This window comes from Phaseolus vulgaris, chromosome 8, assembly GCF_000499845.2.
Source record: "Phaseolus vulgaris cultivar G19833 chromosome 8, P. vulgaris v2.0, whole genome shotgun sequence".
Taxonomy (NCBI): Eukaryota; Viridiplantae; Streptophyta; class Magnoliopsida; order Fabales; family Fabaceae; genus Phaseolus; species Phaseolus vulgaris.
The window spans coordinates 1,576,392-1,595,770 of record NC_023752.2 but is presented as its reverse complement, the minus strand read 5'-3'; the positions used below and the strand labels follow the sequence as shown (position 1 = coordinate 1,595,770).

General features: G+C 32.7%; 2 protein-coding genes across 4 annotated transcripts; both read right to left on the bottom strand.

Moving 5' to 3' along the window:
- Window positions 1–609: 609 nt before the first annotated feature.
- On the bottom strand, window positions 610–4,218 carry LOC137826454 (serine carboxypeptidase-like 45). Of its 2 annotated transcripts, none has more exons than XM_068632423.1 (10): window positions 3,742–4,218; window positions 3,526–3,627; window positions 3,299–3,394; window positions 2,601–2,693; window positions 2,428–2,507; window positions 1,955–2,236; window positions 1,708–1,832; window positions 1,354–1,446; window positions 1,105–1,222; window positions 610–902 (listed from the first exon to the last, which is right to left on the bottom strand). In XM_068632423.1, the coding sequence occupies exons 1-10, from the start codon at window positions 3,986–3,988 to the stop codon at window positions 753–755; spliced, it is 1,386 nt and encodes a 461-aa protein (XP_068488524.1). In that variant the 5' UTR covers window positions 3,989–4,218; the 3' UTR covers window positions 610–752. The 2 variants fall into 2 exon arrangements, with proteins under 2 accessions (XP_068488524.1, XP_068488523.1); XM_068632422.1 differs by having other exon boundaries at window positions 2,601–2,689; window positions 3,295–3,394; window positions 3,742–4,095.
- Window positions 4,219–11,371: 7,153 nt separating this feature from the next.
- LOC137823811 (RNA polymerase II C-terminal domain phosphatase-like 3) lies at window positions 11,372–17,944 on the bottom strand. 2 transcript variants are annotated; one of them, XM_068629089.1, is made up of 12 exons: window positions 16,958–17,944; window positions 16,727–16,850; window positions 16,583–16,638; window positions 16,422–16,485; window positions 14,892–16,319; window positions 14,013–14,642; window positions 13,800–13,946; window positions 13,437–13,705; window positions 13,241–13,352; window positions 12,902–13,159; window positions 12,406–12,452; window positions 11,372–12,304 (listed from the first exon to the last, which is right to left on the bottom strand). In XM_068629089.1, the coding sequence occupies exons 1-12, from the start codon at window positions 17,575–17,577 to the stop codon at window positions 12,241–12,243; spliced, it is 3,819 nt and encodes a 1,272-aa protein (XP_068485190.1). In that variant the 5' UTR covers window positions 17,578–17,944; the 3' UTR covers window positions 11,372–12,240. The 2 variants fall into 2 exon arrangements, with proteins under 2 accessions (XP_068485190.1, XP_068485191.1); XM_068629090.1 differs by having other exon boundaries at window positions 16,949–17,891.
- Between the last annotated feature and the right edge of the window lie 1,435 nt (window positions 17,945–19,379).

The following is a 19,379-nucleotide window of genomic DNA, read 5'->3' as shown; positions in this document are numbered from 1 at the left end:
TAATTTACATAGAGGCTTATAACTTTTTTCTATATATTAATTTTTGATACTATTAGATTGAATGATTGTAAAATCATGTACTTTTGTAATATATATTTTATCTATAAACACAAAAGTAATAAAACATTTCTCTTCTTTTTTGTACACAATTTAAAACTCAAAATAGTTTTATTCATAATATATTAATATATTTTATCACTAACTATTCTTTACATCTAAAGGATAAATTTATAAAAAAAAGTGAGTGTAAGAAATTTGAATTATTTTTCTTGGAAGGAAATATAAGGAATGCTTTGTGTATAAATGTGTAGTAGGAGCTAGGCCAATGAGATAGAGATAACATGTTATTTTCTTATGGAAACTAATGAGTAATGTCAAACCATGTTTCAAAATGAATCTCCAAAAATAACACAAGTTGAAACAAATCACCAAATGCCCTTCTAAAGTGGTGCACTCAAAGTTAGGTATTATAGGTCAATTCATTGTCTTTTTCATCATTCATAGGTCAATTAATCTTCAGTTGCAAGTGAATATTTGTTTTTAAGGAATATAAAGTAAACATAATCTTCAGTTTACATAATGCAGCTTATAAACAAGAAGACACAGTGATGCAGAAAACAAAAACAAATTCCCTTCTTACTTGAACACTTTACAAAATTTTCTACACTCCAAATTGACACCCTTGATCAACAGTGAAACCAAACAAACTACAATACAACAATCTCATTTTACAAAAACCCCAACACATTTTATCAAAACTCTTGTGGCATTGGTCTTCCTTCTAAGAAGGACTTAAAGAGAACAAGTGCCCTCTCAGGCTGTGAAAATGGAGCCTCATGAGATGCTCCCCTGATGGTGGCAAATGAAAGGATGTCACCATAAACTTGAGTCCACCCACCCACCTGAAAATATTTCATAGGCACAACAAAAATTCAACTACAAATTGTATGAACAAGCAAGTTGAATTTAATTTCTATATATAGTTTGTGAAAAGATTGCATGTCCATCAATTAGAAGTTATGATGTGCTTAACTTTAGTTAATTACTATAATTAATGATGGATTGAATTGAAATCCCAGCAAAACTCAGTGGAATAAGGTTCACCTGCTGCTTCTCAAACCACACCCTGTATGGCACAGTGGTCTTCAATCCTAGTTTTTTGGCCAATTTATGTACTAATGTTCTACTTCCAGTTAGAGGGATTACTGAATCTTGATCACCACTGCATAACAAGAGTTATCAATTCACTCTCAAAGCCAATCATACACACTCTAATTAATGATTAAGGTCATGCTAAATTCCAATTTGATCTAGAACAGAATTCACTTCATAAGCAAGCACACAAACATGTACCTGTAAACCAGTACTGGTATTCCCTCCTGTACTAGCTTCCCCACAACAGTGATTGTTGGTATCTCCAAATCACGCAGCTCATAATCCAGGACACTGATAAGCATATAACATAAGATTCATATTACACCAACAAGAGACAAAGCTGCTGGGAAAGAAAGGTAGAGATGAATTTTTGAAGACAAAATATAAAGGAAAATTTCTGTCCAATACTCTAGAAAGTAACACTCGAAAACATGTTCATGAAGAGAGGCAAGGCAGAACACTAATGTTTAACTAGATTGGTTTGTGAACATGTTATCCTATCCAGGGTTCTAAAAAAAACACTATAAATAATGAAGGCAAGAGAGGGATTACTTGCTGCAAGCAGACCATCGTTGAACTCCAACAAGACGTGCATGCAAAGCTGATTGCACATCTTTCCTGTTCAGATAATTGACTGTTTCATCTTCCACACATACATCTATAGTTTCAGTGACTTGCTGTTCGACAACAAAAACAAGACCATATTTTCATGTCCTCAGTACTTTGATTCAAGTTGGATAGAAAATCAAGTCAAGTTTGTTGGTGACAAATGGAACTAAAGATTATGAGATAAAATCACCTGGGGATTGAGGACTTTGGTTTGTGAAAACACTGAAGATAAACAAACATCAAGGGTCACATCATACTTGTCCACAAATCTACTTGTTTCTGTACTAACTTGGCTCATCACACTTGAACAGACAGGAGAAACAGCACCATTGTAGTATTCCCTCACATATCTTGAATAGTTACAAACAGAAGTGAACACTTTGTAAGTTGTATCTGAAATTAACCCATGTGACCAGAAGAACTCAGCTCTGGAATTGAAATCTGTTGCAAATTCTAGAACTGGATTACCAAGCTGCAGTAAAAGAAACAAGCTTCAGATGCCTAAACAGCTTAGTCAAAATGAAAAACTGATAAATCTTTAGCTGAACTTTATTGTTTTCTAGTTTTCACAAAATATTTACAGATACCAGAAGAATAAAATAAAGCTGACAAGTGGCAGGCATAAGAAAAGAAGAATAATTGGAAGTTTGTGCCATAACTCACAGCAATGCCTTTTAGATTGAACAACTTCTCCTTTTTGTTGAATTGGAGCATAAGCTCAGCCAGTTGAGGAACATAATGGCCTAATGATAAATTGAAAAATGTATAAATACATGCATAGTTTAGCTAATGCTTGCTTCAGAATACACGAAAGACATAACAGATAGAAGGGTTACCAGCATAGCTTTCTCCTACTATGAATAAACTTCTGTTTCTGTATTCTGGGAACTTTATAAACCAGTTTTTCAAGAACACCAAGTTATCCCTGGCTATAATAAAGAGAAAGGCAACCAGTGTCAGAAAATCAAGGCAATCCTTAAAGGAGCATATCTGTCAATTTTGAAAAGAAAAACAACACTATATCTAGTCAGTGGACAAGGCATAACTGTAAAGTAAAATAGCAGCTTGTGAAATAACAATATGTTAATAAGCAAACTTTGGGAAAAAGAGACAGAATTTTGTGAAAGGTAAAGATAACAAACAAGAAAAGCAAAAGGGAGATAGTGAGAACTAAGAAGGGGAAAATGAAGACAAATAAAGTTGACTCGGTTCTTCCTTGAGTAAATCCTTTCTTTAGCCTGTGAAAATGCTACATCTAATGGTTCTTTACCAATTACCATTCAAACAATAACATTGAAAATTATTTTGCAGGGGACAAGAAAAAAATTGATGTTAAATAGTGTTGGGAAAATCAGAACTAATTCTCTGTCTTTAATGTCTGTCTTTAATGTAGATAAAAAAATAAAATAATGGCATCGAAAAATTTTAATTCTCAATGTACATTTTGTATCTACATATACATAATAGACAGAGAGAATTATTTTTTATTTTCCCATCTTCTCCCATCAAATAGAAAGGTGTACATTTAACTTGCCTGTAATTTCGTCATTCACACCCTCATAAGAAGAAGTATCAGTTGAGTAAGAGAATCCAACTCCAATTGGAGTTTCCAAATACAGCATATTAGCTTCTGCAACTCAGGTGCACAATGTTAATTAACATGTCATAGTTATGCACTTAGGCTAAAAGTGAAAGTTCCCAATTAATAGAGAAAAACACAAATGTGTAGGAAAAAGTTGGTTCATGAAGATAGGTAGGTACCTCTGTTCCAGCTGAATTGATTCCTAACCAAGGCTTCACCTTTGGGCCTAAATGGTCCATTCTCTGAAAATGCACCAACTCCAAGAGAAGAACAACCAGGCCCTTCAAACCAACATGATGCAACAACAACACAAAGCATAAGTTTCCAAATTTCAAAAAAAAAAATCTTATCTGATTGAAAACTTCTATTCACAAGAAACAAGGAGTGAGGAGCACCTCCATTGAGCCACAGAACAAGGGGCTTGGAAGCTGCATCTTTTTCAGCTTCAGCAAAGTAGAAAAAGAGTGCTTGCTGGTTTCTGTCATCCACAGTTACATAACCTGAAAACTGCTGAAACTCAACTTGGGGTTGACCCGGCAAGTGAGTGATCCTAAGATGAGAGGCTGAAGGGTGCACAATGCCAAGCTGAAGGAGTTGGAGTGCCACACACATAGCAATGGAACTCCTAAGAAGAGAACACATGATTTGGCTTCTGCTTCCTCACTTTCACTCTCAGTTGCACAACACACAAAAAAGCTTAGCAGCTTGTTGTTGTTATTGTTGTAAGCGGTGCTGTATTGTATATAAAAGTGGGAACGTTTTTCTTTTTGAATATTTTTTATCATGTGAAGATTTGGGGTTGGAAATTGGCGAGGGAGTGAAAGTACAGTGAAGTGTGGAGTGAAATGCGATGTGGTCATTTGGATCACTGTGTAAATGCACGTGTGTGACAATTTGAGTTGTTTTATTATTGTTACTCACTGTTTATTTCCAGCTTTCACTTTTGCATTTTTTCAAACACGTTTCCTTCATCAATTTTTTTATGATGATTAAATGAAATGATGTTATGGATCTTCATCATTGACCTCCGCTACAATGTCTCTTCCTTGGAGTGGGTGGGGACTAGAGCCATGCATTTTCAAGAATTATTAAATGCGTTTTTTTTTCTATTTATTTTTTAAATATTTGTATTTTTAAAGAATTTTATTAGAAAAATGGTATCTTGATAAAAAGCTCTAAATAAAATTTTAGATGGAAAGGTTTTTAATTTTGAAACAAGTTAATTCAATTAAATAAGTGAATTCAATATGAGTAATAAATTAAAATAAATAAAGCATCAATGTTTCTTAAATCTACAATGATTTATCAATTTATTATAGAACTTTATATACATTGATTAAAAAATGTTTTAATATCTTATTTATTAATGATGGGGTAACTTATAAAATTCTCACTCCTACATAGACAAACAAATTTACCACTATAAAATCTGTACTTCAAAATTAACCTGTACAAATTCAAAACCAAACCCAATACAACAACAATGAGCAAAAAGAACACCAGAAGCTTAAAACAACAAACAACCCAACATACAAGCCCTATGATCAATGCACCACTCAGAGTAGGTAAAACTAGTAGGGAAACCGTTTTAGAAGTTTCCAAGACCAAGCCTGTGCCAATTGATCACCCCTCCTTGGAAAATATGTTTATTCCTGTGTTTCCATAATTCACTAACTACAGCAATCCAAACACAATTCCAAACTATTTAGCAAATTAAAATGCAAGAAGTGAGTTGTTGGGACAACATGGTCAACCGACACAATCCCTATTTGCCCCCTTATTTGTATGAATTCATTATAAATTGTCTGTAATTTTTTTGTTGGGCGGTTTGGAGGGGCGGTGTGTTGGTTTTGGTGAGGTTGGGTAAGATTTTTTGCTTTGGTGATCTTTGTTTTGTTTGTGAGAAGTGTGAACCTGTTGGTCTATGTAATGTCAAGTTGGGTTAGTGCGTTGGTTTCTTTTAATGATTTGACATCTTTTGTTAAGTGTTGGATTTTTTGCCTTTGTGGAGTGCAGTGATAAAGAAAATATATTTTAATTTCATAATTTTATAAGGGTTAAACCATCCTAAAGTGATTCTATTTATTAATTTTTTATTGCGAATAAAAGAATGTATTTATAGTGACAAAGTTCAATCAACTAACTTTTAAGAAATTTATAAGTTGAAGTTTGTATTCCTTTATATTTATTATAATGGATGTTGGAGGTGTAATTTTATTTGAATTGTATTGCAAAATTAATTATTTTTATCAAAACTTATATTTGAAAGACTTATTTTTAAATAATTTATTATAAAATAAATAAATAAATAAAAGGCATCAGTGGGATCCACAAATACCTAGCGAATATTCAGTAGTGGTACCCACCAGAGCATGCTTAGTCCCATCATCAACTCATGAAAACTACAAATATATATTAGGATAATTAGTATGATATAGAAGTGAATAGAAGGAAGAGAAAGAGAAATGAAAGAAAAGGGTATGAATCTCCAACATGGAGGGAAAAGTGCGACACAGTACTTACTACATTAGATAGATTGAAATGAAATGAAAAGATATGAGAATGCTGCAAATTCATTTGACTCTGCACCACACGTGAAAGGTGATGATTGAAGGGTTTGAAGGAGAACACAAAGATGATCTGAATCTAAATGTGGTAGCTGCACAATCTCAGAGTTTGCTTTTGTTTCACCTGTCTATCACACAAACAGAAGTAACAACTGAGAATGAAGAGTCACATTCTTCCATACTTTTCATGGAATCTTTGCTTTTCTCTTCTTCTCACATTATCTATCACAAATCAACCGTGATTAGTAGTAAGTTTACTTTCATTTTTATATATGATTGGAAGGGAGTGTAATTCGGTGAAGAATGTTTCTTCTTTGAAAAATGAGTTTTCAGGTTGATATTTAATGAGAATGAGAAATTTACTTGTAAGATTGTAAAAGAATTTCTGACGATGATCAAATTAATAAAAACACAAAGATGATGATACATTTTTAACAAGAAACTAAAAGTAAGAATATAAAATACAGTTTAGTGTCTTTTTTCTGAGATAATCATCATCTATTTATAGATCTGGTTAGATAGGTATAGGTAGGAGTCTTCTACAAGTCGCATTACTGGTCGAGATGTTTCCATTAAATAATTAAATAATTATCATGAGATATAAATGAATTTTATAATAATGATTTCTAATTGATTTAGCATCTGAATTATATATTTTAAATATAATATTAAATAAATAGGTAGTGTGTGAATATACTATACGTAAGATCTTTCATTACATCAAAACTAGTCCATAATCTTATTCTAAATAATCAACAGTATTAGAAAGATAAATATTATTCATTATTTTCCTTAAAACTTAAATATCTTCACATATAATGGATCCCTTTACTTGTTCTTCATTTTCTTCATATCTTTTTCTTGTTTTAGTAAACATTTTTAGAACAGCAAAGTTAAAAGAAAGAGTAGATTATGCTGTAAAATGAGTGAGAATATATTACTCTCTCTCTCCTTAGGTTACTTTGTTTGGAAAAGTTATGAACGAAGATTCTGTGGAATCTTCAAGGCAAAATCTAAATGATTATATATAGTAAACTGAATAACATAACAGGCAACGCACAGGAATAATCTTATTCTTTGGCAAGCCTTTAAAAAGAGAAAACAAAGTTTTCAAAGAGAAAGCAAAAAGAACAAGAAAAATGTTTCTTGAACACAGTGAAACAATAAAAGTAATTCGTTTGAACTTTAAGATGAAACGAAGGATAAAATTACTAAGAAGATTACTGGGTCTTATATGGTTAAGACATCATTAAAGACACTCATATATTTTTTATCCACGATAAAACAATATATAAAAAAAATTATTTCAGAAATCATCCAACTCATTTACATAAATAAAGATAATTTGGTAAAAATCATCATAACCTACCCTCAAAACGTGTATCAAACAAATACTTCAAAACTAAAATTGTCAAAAACCAAATATTAATACAAAAAATTAAGTAAAACACCAGATTAATTAGATAAATCGTGTTATACATTGATTTATCTAAAATATTGACTTTTATTAAGAACACTAATTAAAAACTTTAAATAATTAAGCTCTAAAAACAATTAAGAAATGTTCCATGGTTGGGAAATGTGGCAAGAATGTGAAACCAAGAATAAAGCTCCTTTGTTATTGAAGTAGCATGTCACAGCTTCCAATATTCCATGTTCTCACCCATTTTAAGGTACACTAAAATGAAAGAAAAAGAGAGAAAATAATAATGTGAAATAAAAGAAGAGACAAGACAAAAGAGAAAAAAAGGACTGCAATGACAAGTGAAAAATAATTTACATAATCACAATCTATTACATGTGATTAAATGATATTATAAAATTTTCCACAATGTCACTAAATATATGTAAGACTATGATTTATTTTTAAATATATGTTATAAATGTAAATTAATTACAGTTGTAAGCAGAAAATATTTCGATCAAATGTCAAAATTCCTAATACAGAATATTGACTTAATTTTTCTTCTGTTGTGAAATTTTAATTGAGTCAAATTTAGGTCAAAAGAATATCTTATCAAAATTTGAAAATGAATTAGATCCTAAACATCTAGACCTACAAACACCCATAATGCAAATTTTTAATTGTAGAAAGTAAGTTAACTCTTCTTGCTTCGAATTTTCTTTTTAACTTCAATAAAGTAAAATACTTAACATGTTCAATAGGTAATAATATTTGTGTATACTATTAGGGTTCTACTAATAAAATAGTATTGTATCTAATTTATTATACCTTATTATATGCTTCCCAAGAAATAAGAAGTGAAGTTTTGTAAAAGGAGGAAACTTATGATAACAGAAAAAATAAAAGGAAGATTGGAAATTGCACCTTCTTTGTGTTGTCTTTGTGTGTGGGCATGGAAGTGATGATGCAGTTGAATATAATATATGGTGATCACATTGGTTGGTACTCATGATTACCACTTACCTTGTTGCTAAAAGCTTCTCAACACAATATTCTTCTCTCTGTGATCATCTCTTTCTTTCTTTTTAACCAACTACTGCTGCATCTACCATATTTTAAATCAAAATCCCATGTTTCCATGCCATCTCCTGCATTTTTACCCTTCAAACACTTCTTCAACCTCAATGCCTGCTTGCTCTTTTTACCTTTTCTCTTGTTGGCCCATTTAAACTTACTCTCTAGAACAACTTTCTAACCTAATTTTATAAAAAAAAATCACGTTCAAACTGTCAATTTATATGTATATTTATAGATAGTCTGATAAAGGTAAGAAACTCTTGTTAAAATAGATTTTAAATAATTTTTATACCATATTAAAAAGTGAACTTAAAGTCTAACTCAATCTTATAAAATGAGGTTTGCACTCATTTGTATACTATAAAATATCTTTATTTTAGTTGATGTATCAACTTGTATGTATATTTATGAGTGGTCCGATAATTGGTGGTCTGATGATCAGCAAACTCTCGCTAGAATAGACTCTAAATAACTCTTATACCATATTAAGAAGTGAACTTAAAGTCTAACTCAATTTTATAAAACTGACTTATAAAATAAAATTTACACTCACTTATATATTATGAAATATCTTTATTTTAATCGAGATATAATCTCAAACAAATTATCGGTGATATCATCGATCGATTAATGAAGTAGAGATACTTAAAAAAATTAAATTTCTTTCGAAAGAAAAAGATGGTTAAAACTTAGAAAACATCTATTTTACTTGTTCAATAAAAGAGTTTTGATAAAGTTAGATTAATAAGAAAGAATGTGTTGAAAATAATTAAGTGGTGTAAAATATGTCACTGATTAAGAAGAGTGGTGGATCATAATGGGTTATGATGATTTGAGGTGCAATAATTATGATGGAGCACAAAGGGAGCCATATACATACATCCAACCTCTTGCCCTTTCATGATCTTTGCTTCTGAAATGATGATCATCATTATCCTTGGTTAATCATAATGTCTACTAAATTCAAATCAATCACTAGTTTAACATGTTTTTGAAATGCTGATTAAAAAAATATATGTTTTTGAAGTTAAGAATACTATTAGAGAATAGGAGTTACATGAAAAAGTGAGTGTGTTGGATAAGACAGAGAAGAGAATGAGGTCAAAATCACCTTTAGAATGGAAGTGTGTGAAGAGTGTTTCTCCTTTCTCTCTCTTTTTTTACAGTAAGCAGCTTTCTACTCTAACAAACAAACCAAAGTAGGGCTTTTGGGTTTGTAACACCAAGAAGGGTGTGTGGTCTGTGACAGAGGTCACTATAAAATATTCATTTATTCAAATGCACTAACTCTATCCTCATCTACATACAACTTTCTTTTTCTTTCTATTCTTTTTGCCCTACTACCTTGGAATATTCCTCAACTCAAACTTCATTTTTCAAGGTTTAATTTTATTTTTTGAATTTGAAATAAAATTTGGTTTGTCCATATAATTAAAAAAAATCATTTTTACTCCTCAAATTTAAAAAATTACAATTTTAATACCTCAAATATACTTTTTACAACTAAAAATATATATCATTATCAGTAAAGATCATGATTGGACAGTCTATATGTCCAAATTTGATCATATGAGTGGTAAACATCACCTTCGTACTAAACTATGTCTTCTTACCTGTGTTAGTTCTTTTAAGGTATAAATTGTACTTTAAAAAATAAAAAAAACTTACTGATGTGTATATAAATCAAGCAATCTTTTTTTTAAATCATAATTATGTGTATATAAATTTTTTTTACCATCTCAAGTGTTATTTTATTATGATTATTAATATATTTTACTATGTTTATTATATACTCGCACATCTAACTCATCTCCCTCTGCCTGCTAGACACTGTTTAATTGGTTGTTTTGTGAACATAACATTGTTGGGCTTGTACAAGTCTGAACTTGAAAAACAATTATGTGTAGATGATAATTGTTTCCTGCACCTAATCAACTTTTGAAATTCCAAAATTAAAGAATATACATCTGAAAAAATAAATCTGAAATGAATTGTTGTGGTATGAAAATAAAATTTGAAAACTAAAATCTTATTCCAGATCATTTTTGAATAAAAAAATGGATTCCAAAAAATGAAATTTGAAAACATATTCCAGAAACAAAATCTAGAATGTACTTTTATTCAAGCCACTTTTCTTTAAGGACATTTTTGTTATTTCATATAAAAAAAATGGGCTGCAGTTTGAAATTTGATTCAAATTTGGTTAGGCGCGGAAAGTAATTGCCCAAATCTGTAATGTGTACTGAGTCCAAATTTTGTCTCATGCACCATCCATTTCAGTCAGTCCAAATCTAACTCTCAAATTGAAGGCACAAAGTCGTAACAGCAGTTTAATATGTTAAAATTTATAAAAAAAAAATTTAAATTGACTCAATGTCTTTTTTTATTGGATCAAGAAAAATTACAGCCTCAGTAATTAACTGGTACCATATCTATGTGTCAATTAACTTTTTTTGATGAGATTTGACCAATGAAATACAATATGTTTAGTTTCTTGAAATATTTCCATGAAATAAAGTTGATAAAAAAAAATATTAGACTAACTTGATCCTTTTAAATTTAAAAGGAATAATTTATAACATAGATTAATTTAATTTATAAAAAATAAAACACTTTCTTTATTTTCTTCTCTTACTATTACTTATTAAAAATTTAAAATATGTGCAGGAAAATAGAGTGGCATGACACTTTTCTTAGAAGTGTAGTCCTATAAAGGACCCATTTATTTTTATGTTAATTGCGTAAAAATATAACACATCTTCAAACACTAGGGGCTGTTATGATTTGTTAAGATTGTATAAAAGAATGAGAAAAAATGTAAGACAGCAATATAACGTTAATATATAAAAAAAAAAATTAATGAGTTTTAATGAGGTGCGACCAAGAGCAAACAAGGGATCAATAATGTTGCCAAAAATGAACAAGCACGACAACATGACTCTTAGAATAGGGTACAATTTGGTGGTCCTGTTTCAGTACTGCACAAGAATCTGTATCTTTATTATTAAGGTATATATACAGATAACGAATTTTATCCTTTTACTATTCTGGCCCCAAGGGCTTTAAATTAAATGTTGGATTAGAATTTTAACAAAATTTTCAAAATTTTCCAATCCGCATAAATTGAAGGCAATAGCAACCAATAGCTTTAGACTAAAAATCATTGCAAGACTTCTAAATGTTTCCTTTCATTTTCTACCCTTTGTCCCCTTCCCCCTGCAAAGCTTTTGTTGTTTTGGGGAAGGGAGTAGTGAATGGTGTGGTTTACTTTAATCCCTTCAAATGCTTTTACAGTGACGCATTGATATAAAAATTCAGTTATCAGAAATTCATTTTGCTCGGCCATGAATCTATTTCCAAAACGACTCAACTCATCTAACATCATCTCCTCCTTATGCCTCCCTACCTCAGCCTGAGTTCCTCCACATTTAACTCTCTTGAGACTGAGGTATTTAACTATCTTTCTGTCAGCAACAAATAAATTTCACACTCAATACCATCATCTCAGGCAAAATTTTCTGGTGGAACTACTCACAAAGGCCACCCCACAAAGCATCACTCACCTAGTCCCTAAGCCAGACAACCAATTCTGTCAAGCCTGCAGCACCAATCCCTTATGTCCCATGAATCACTGTCCTCCATTCAACTCCTCAACAACTGGCCAGTCATCTTAATAAAATTACATACACTCACCAACCACCATCTCCTTGGACACGGTCATCATGAATTAAAACAATCTCTCCTGACCAGTTCTGATCTAATGGTTTCACCCCCAAAATCATGTGATTCTTGATTTACGTTATCACATTTTTAGTTAATGAAAGAGAATTAGGTCGGTTTCTTTTTTATGGTTTAATGGCAAAATCTTGCTCATTCGCCCTCCTGTATAGCAATGCTGATGCTTCCACCCTGTTTTTTTACAAGGGAAGGGGAAAGAAGCAGCACATGTCAAATTCAAGAACTACAAAAGACAGAAGGACTAGCATAAATGTAAATTCTGACATACTCACCAGCCAGGATGGACAACAAATCTTCCAGTGGAAAGAGCCCAATTCACCTGCTCAAGTAAAAAGGAAAAAAAAAAAACAAGTAGCAGTTAGGAGGGCTTCAAATTCAATGAACAAAAACTAGGAGTGAAGATTTTAAAGCATGTTGATCCGGGTGGGATTATGGGAATAAGAAAAGAAATAAGAGTAGCTGCAGAAAAAAAAAAAAAAAAAAAACGGGTGCCTTCTAACTGACATAAGTAAAATAGCCTTTCATTAATTGTATGTAAACATGGCATGGACTATTACGAGTGAGTTTAAGTAGCACGTACTGAGCAAATTAAACCACAAAATTTCATTTGCACTCAATTTCCTCATAGGTCCTATTATGAAGAATTATAGCATTGCAGAGTCTAATTTTGCTGACTTGCTTAATACAACAGATAAACAAAACAATGCATGGTTGTAGACACACAACACACTACCATAACGCACTGAGAGTTAGGACATAAAAATATACCTTATCAGTCCCCAGGGAATTCGCGACTACATGAGTAACTTGGTCATCAATCTGGTTGGTGCAAACAGCACCAAATTGTTCAGCGGTCTGCCACAAAGGGTGAAGGTGAGGATTTGCTTCACCAACAGGAAACACCCTACTAAATACTATACGACAACCAGATAAGATTTTTCTCTGCTCTGACGCTAGTATATTTCTGACATCAACTTCTTCTAAGGATTGCGAAGAAAAAAAGTTTTGATGTAGTCTCTCAATAACCTAATGAGGGGAGGGAAGAAATTATCAACTGGAATAACAAACCATCACAAATTAAGAGAATTTTTTTTATTAAAAACTCACTGCCAAAGAGGAAGCCAGAGTTCCAGCTTCAGGTCTCTCATCGTGATCAATCTCAAGAAGGGAAGGACCAGGCAATCCAAACTGACGTCTACTACAGGGGAAGTACGTATACCTACAATATCTTAAAAATTAGCATTGACCCAATATACAAAACCAAAAGAGAATTGCATATGTTTAAAACCTATGTTAGACAGACCTTTCCACCACTATCAAGTTCAATTTGTTATGAGGCCAGACCCTCACAGAATCATCTATGATTACAACTGCTGATTCCATACCCAAAACGCCTTCCAAATCTTTGCTTTTGGGAGCCCTCTCCTCACCATCAACTGAATCAGTATCATCACCTCTAGAAATAACTCTTCCAGCAAACAGAACTCCCTTTGGATCAAGTACCTTTGCCATTTCTGTTGCATATAGTTTGTTTCCCATAGTGTAAAGATGTAGCTCGTAGAGCTTACTAGCCTATAAAGCATTGGGGAAAGATGTGAATCTTTTAATTCAAAATGAAGCCCTTGTAATATACCATGCCTAAATTAAATAATAGAATTCATGTTACCTTCTCCAAGAAGTTCCAGATTCCTGGTCTGAGTTTAGTCCACATTCCCATATGAGGAAAGCGAAAAAGATGTCTGTGAGGCTTCTCACGGTCCAGTTCTTCTTTTTTTCTCAATATTTCCTCATGCACAGGATCAACTTCCACAAACTGAGAAAATGTTAGCATGCAATAACACAAACTTTAATCCAAAGGAACTAACTTCATGCAAATTACCTTGGCAGAATTAAGTAGTGTGTGATCTAGGTCCAATACAAGACACAATTTCCGAGCGGCAAACATTTTATTCTGTTCTTCAATCCTCCTTGCCCTCTCTCTCTGAATAGCAGCCTTCTGCTGCTCATCATAACCTTCAAAAAGATGCTCAACATCTCCCCATGTACTCTGGGATCGAGAGGTACCCGGTGCACATATTTCAGGAGCTGATCCTGTGCCAGCATGCAAGTTCTGAGAGTTTGACAGAACAGATTTTTGCTCCCCTCTGTCTACATTAAGGGGGACAGATGCAGAAGAAAAACCTTGAGCTGCAGGAGAGTGAGTAGATGATTCTTGGGAAACAGACATAATATCAGCAATGTTTTTCAGATTCCTGGTGAACTGCCGAGTAATATCAGGTGCGGCACCTGATTGAGTAGGTACTAATTTAGTGTCCATCCTACCCTCCAGCTTCTGGGCATTGACACTGTCCCCAGTTACCAGGATGTTAGACACTGGGGATACAATGGCTTTGTGTAGCTCATTCACTATGTTCCCACTCTTTTGAACAGAGTTGTTAGTGTGGAGAATGCGCCTTGGATCACGGGGTTTCATGCGAATCTTTCCTGAATAATCATCTTGTAGTTGTGCCTGATTCAGTCAACAGCATGAAAAAAATGTAAACTACAATGAACTTGAAGGGGATTTTATGACACTTAATTCAGTTTCAAATTCTCAAATCAATTTTCTAGTCTAAAGCTCATCCATAGTCAAGGATCATGATGCTAAAAAATTCAATTTAATCTTTAGAAGCAGTAGGAAGAAATAAATATATAATTGGATAATAGAAGTGAATATTCAAAAATTGACAAGACAAACAATCTCATTAAAGCATTTTACCGTAGAAGTTGATTGTGATGAAACTGGAAGCATTCCAACAGAAGTTTGAAGACCAGTGGCCATTGATGATACAATACTAGCAGTGGAGTCCGTTCCCATTGCCGAATTTGAGCTTGTTGGGTGCAGCATATTTGTAGCAGAATCAGCAGAATTATTCTGGGCATCTACTAATCTTTTTTGCTCCATAAGTAAGCTTAGCAACATGGTAGGATTTACAACTATATCTTTGAATATAGCAGGCAAGGAAGATGGCACATTATTACTTGTAATTGGTGCCTGCTCATTTCTAATGCTTGTTGCATTGAAATTTACAGAACCAGAGCTACTAACTGTATTCAAAGTCCTTTTGGGTTCAGGTGCAAATTTGTCTATTAAATGATTCTTCTCTATCAATTGAGTTCCAGGCCCAGTAATATCTTCCAACCAACCTCCACTTCCAGCTATAGTTCTTACTTCACTCGTATTATGCTCAATATTTTCCAATGAACTTTTTAGTCTTTTTGATACAGTTAAATCAAAAGAAGGCTCCTCGACGGCCTTTTGTTTCCTTGAGATTGTTGATCCAGCATATTCCACTTTAGGCATATTATGTGTCACTGTGAATTGGTTATCCACAGCACTTGCTTCAGAATTAATAAGTCGACGCCTAGGATCTCTACTTTTTGCCGAGCTTTTCACTGGGAAAGACCCCGATCCTGCTGCATCAACTCTAGAACTAATCAATCCAAGCAGTCTGGACTTATCCACGGAAGTAGCAGAAACAGGTGGCTGATCTAAAAGGGTTGGCTTAGTGCTTGTTAAAAAGCCACTGGTAGATGCACTAGAGACTTCCTCGTTTGTATCAACAGCCATATCATCACAGTCACCCGAAGGAGTTGGACTTGGAAGTTTATCATTTGTAAAAAGGGAACTTCGACCAAACTTCTGTTGATATGTGGAAACAGCTTTCAAAGCATCAGTTTCATACAGATGAAATTTAGAACCTTCACTGTCAACTTCCAACTTCCCAGGCTGCATCTTAGCAGCTGCTGAACCAGATTTAACCATGACCTCTCCAACAGAAAGTAATTTATTCACAGGGAAGCAGGAAGGTGCCTCTCGGGTTGGTGATGGTAAACTGTCTGCGTCATGATCCTTGTGAAGGTCTAGCAGAGGGAGCAGAACCCCTCTACCTTTAATACTATTTTGTCCAAATTTTAAAGCCCGTGATGCACCAATTATGTCACTATGCAAAGGCTTAATAGAAGAAACCAACTCAGTAGCTACTACTGCTTGATTTTCCTGAATCTTTATACCACGGGTCTGCACTTCTAGAGCTGAATTTTCCTGAGACTTTATCTCAGGGGTCTGCAATTCTGTCTCCATGTAAATAGCCTCGTTACTTCCTAAAGCACCAACAGAATCAATTGCAGTCATCATGTCCTGGATCTGATCGAAGGAACAACCGCATTTCAGATTATATCCCATCTTTGAATTTTCAAATTAAAAATTATGACAAAGATAAAAATTTCATTTTTCATTAAACGTCACCTCTTTTATATGCTCTGGAGAAAATAATTGAGCCTGTTTTTTATCCTTCGCAGATGAAAGCAACCTGACATGAAAATTATAGCCAAGGAAACATAAGTTAGTGATAGAAGACCCTTGAAAAAATTCACACCACAACCTAACAACTTGTATTTTAAAAAAACCTTAAAATGCTATTCTTGTTCTGTTCCTTATCCGAAGAGTCCATAGAGCGAAACACCTACAATAAATCATAAAACAATCAAGAAAAAATTCCCACTAGAAAAAGGAATGATATCAACAAATGCAGCTAATATTGTAGGTCTTACAGAATAAACCACTTCAATTGCATTAAATGACAATCGAATGAGATCATCCTTCTCAGAATCAGCAGGTCTAGAGAACACCTGAGGAAGGGCATTCAGCAGCCTACTGGAAGTTTGAGCAAATGACCTACAATAACAAATCACAATCAATTTAATTTGACGAACTTGTAATGTATCTCCAATGTCAACAATTCAGTGAAAAGGAACAAAACTCATGAACAGTACCACACTTACTCCGCCACATTAGCAACTGTAACACCCTCCAGAACATCCCTCACACCAAGCTGCTCGGAATCAGAAACACCCTTCTTCACACCAAACTGCTCAGAATCAGAAACAGTCTCAGAAACAACAGAAGCAGCCACAACACTCTCTGCCTCTGCTTCAGGGTCAGCATCAGCATCAATCTCACCCTCCTCCAACTCCCCTTCCTCTCTGTCCACATCCACAACCATCACCTCCTTAGGATTCACAGAAACAGAAGACGGTCGATTGGAGTTGTTGCTGTTACTATTAGCATTGGCCTCAGAGTCCAGTTCCATCACAAAAATATCATTCAAAGGCTTGTTCTGCACGGCTTGTGCCCAAGCAAGGTTATACAAACCCGAAGCATATCCCCGGCAAATAGTAGGGTACTTTGTGTAAATATCACGAACAGACCAAACCCTAGCATCACTTCCATTGGGCTTATTGTTATTATTCACCTTAACATCTTGCTTATTGAAATCTGCTTCCGAAATCTCTTCCACCGAAGCAGTATCCGAAATCTCACCTTCTTCCACATCCTCAACCTCCTTCCCCATCTTCTCCAATTTTCCCAAATTCTCACAATCCAACAACGATCCGAAAACCATAGAAAGCAGAGACAAACAACAAACAAACAAACCGCCAAGAATCGCACGATCTAAATGGCGGAAAAGTTTTACGAGAAAGTGATTAAATTAGGGTTTCAATTTGGGTCCTTGGAAATCTCTCGAGATTTAAGGCGCAACGCAGTGCTAAAAGTAAATCCGAAGTTTCACGGTATCGGATCTGTTTCGTGAGATCGGAATCGCAGAGAGTTGTCTTCAGATCCGAGGAGGTATGAAGCAATCAGGTTTTTCGAAAGAACAGAGAGAGAAAGAGAGAAACAGCAGTAACGATAATAGTGAAAAATCTTTACGATAATAATTGATATGAAAAATTCAAAGAAAATATTATACGCGGAGGTGGCGGAAGAATAGGGAAACAATGGAGCGAAAAAGGGTTTTATAGGGATACGATACGAAGGAGAATCTAAGTGTGATGGGCTTTGAATCTAGACCGTCCACGTCACTGATCCGCGAAAGGAACACCGTGGGCTTAGTTGCTTACGAACGAGAATGACCCAAGTACAACGTATACTATTAGGAGTAACGCTATTCCTGTGTTTCCTTTTTCTGTTAAATCCTTTTTCTAAACCATTATTTTCATATTTCCAATATCTTCTTTCACTAATTTATGCAATTATAAATACATATTTCTTTTATTTAAGATTATATTGTTTGATTTTTTTTTTATATACATACCCTCGTTCAAATGTTGTTATTTTTTTAATACGTGGAATGTTAAATACAATTTAAAATTGTGTTAACTAGAATATATTGATAAAATAATTTTAATCGAATATAAATAGGTAAATAGAAAAAATGATATTACTATTTAATCTGTTGCGATGTTATTATAAAAAAATCTATATGATTGTTATTATTTAGTTTGTTACATATTATTTTAAAAATAAAATATATAATTGTTATTATTTAGTTTATTGTATTATTATTTTAAATTATTATTATTTAGTCATTTTGGTCTAAAGTAGAGGATGACAAAAAAAATAAAGATTATTTTAAACAATATATACTACATTCTCGTATTGTTATAAACGTAAAATCTGAGAAAATAATAATATATTTATAAAGATTTTAATAATTACAAAATATGAAATAATCAAAATTAAATATTAATATAAGATAAGAAAAAATTTATTAAAAATAATAAAAGAAATTTATATATATATATATATATATTTTGTTTTAGTTAGAATTTTGACCACATTATCTTTTAGTATTTATTTTATCTTTCTTGAAAAAACTTTGTATTCCAGACTCAAAACCTACTAAACTAATTATTAATTGTATATTTTGCTTGGTTTATTTGATTTAGTAATATCTACAGAATCAAAACAATTGCGTGACTAAGAGGAATGGAAGATTTTATAATTAATTGATAAGCTTTTATATTTTACTATTTATTTTAACTTTTTATCTTTTAGTATTTATTGTATCTCTTTATCTTTTACTGTTTATGTTATCTATTTAACTTGTTATTTACTTTGTCCCTCTATCTTCTACGATATCTCTTTAATTTTTATTATTCATTTCATAGTTTTATTTGTTATTATTCATTTCTTCTCGTTATCTTTTAGTACTTTTATTTATCTCTTTTATCTTTATATATATTACTTTATTTTTTATTTTTTACTATTTGTTTCATGTGTAACTAAGTCCATTTTTTTTCTTAAACTTAAATTTATATACAACTACCTTTTTACTCATTTACTAAGCTAATCCATTAAAACTAAAAAGTTTATTTTATTACTTATGAATTTGAAACTCAAAATTGAAAAAAAAAAACTTAA

Excerpts from the sequence above, each read along its gene's own strand:
- LOC137826454 (XM_068632423.1), bottom strand. The coding sequence starts at position 3,988 with ATGTGTTCTCTTCTTAGGAGTTCCATTGCTATGTGTGTGGCACTCCAA. Across the intron at positions 3,395-3,525 it reads TCAATTCAGCTGGAACAGAG|AAGCTAATATGCTGTATTTG; the intron begins GTACCTACCTAT and ends CCTGAGTTGCAG. Across the intron at positions 1,223-1,353 it reads ATACCAGTACTGGTTTACAG|TGGTGATCAAGATTCAGTAA; the intron begins GTACATGTTTGT and ends CTTGTTATGCAG.
- LOC137823811 (XM_068629089.1), bottom strand. The coding sequence starts at position 17,577 with ATGGTTTTCGGATCGTTGTTGGATTGTGAGAATTTGGGAAAATTGGAG. Across the intron at positions 16,851-16,957 it reads ACAGTTGCTAATGTGGCGGA|GTCATTTGCTCAAACTTCCA; the intron begins GTAAGTGTGGTA and ends TTGTTATTGTAG. Across the intron at positions 14,643-14,891 it reads CATCACAATCAACTTCTACG|GCACAACTACAAGATGATTA; the intron begins GTAAAATGCTTT and ends TGACTGAATCAG.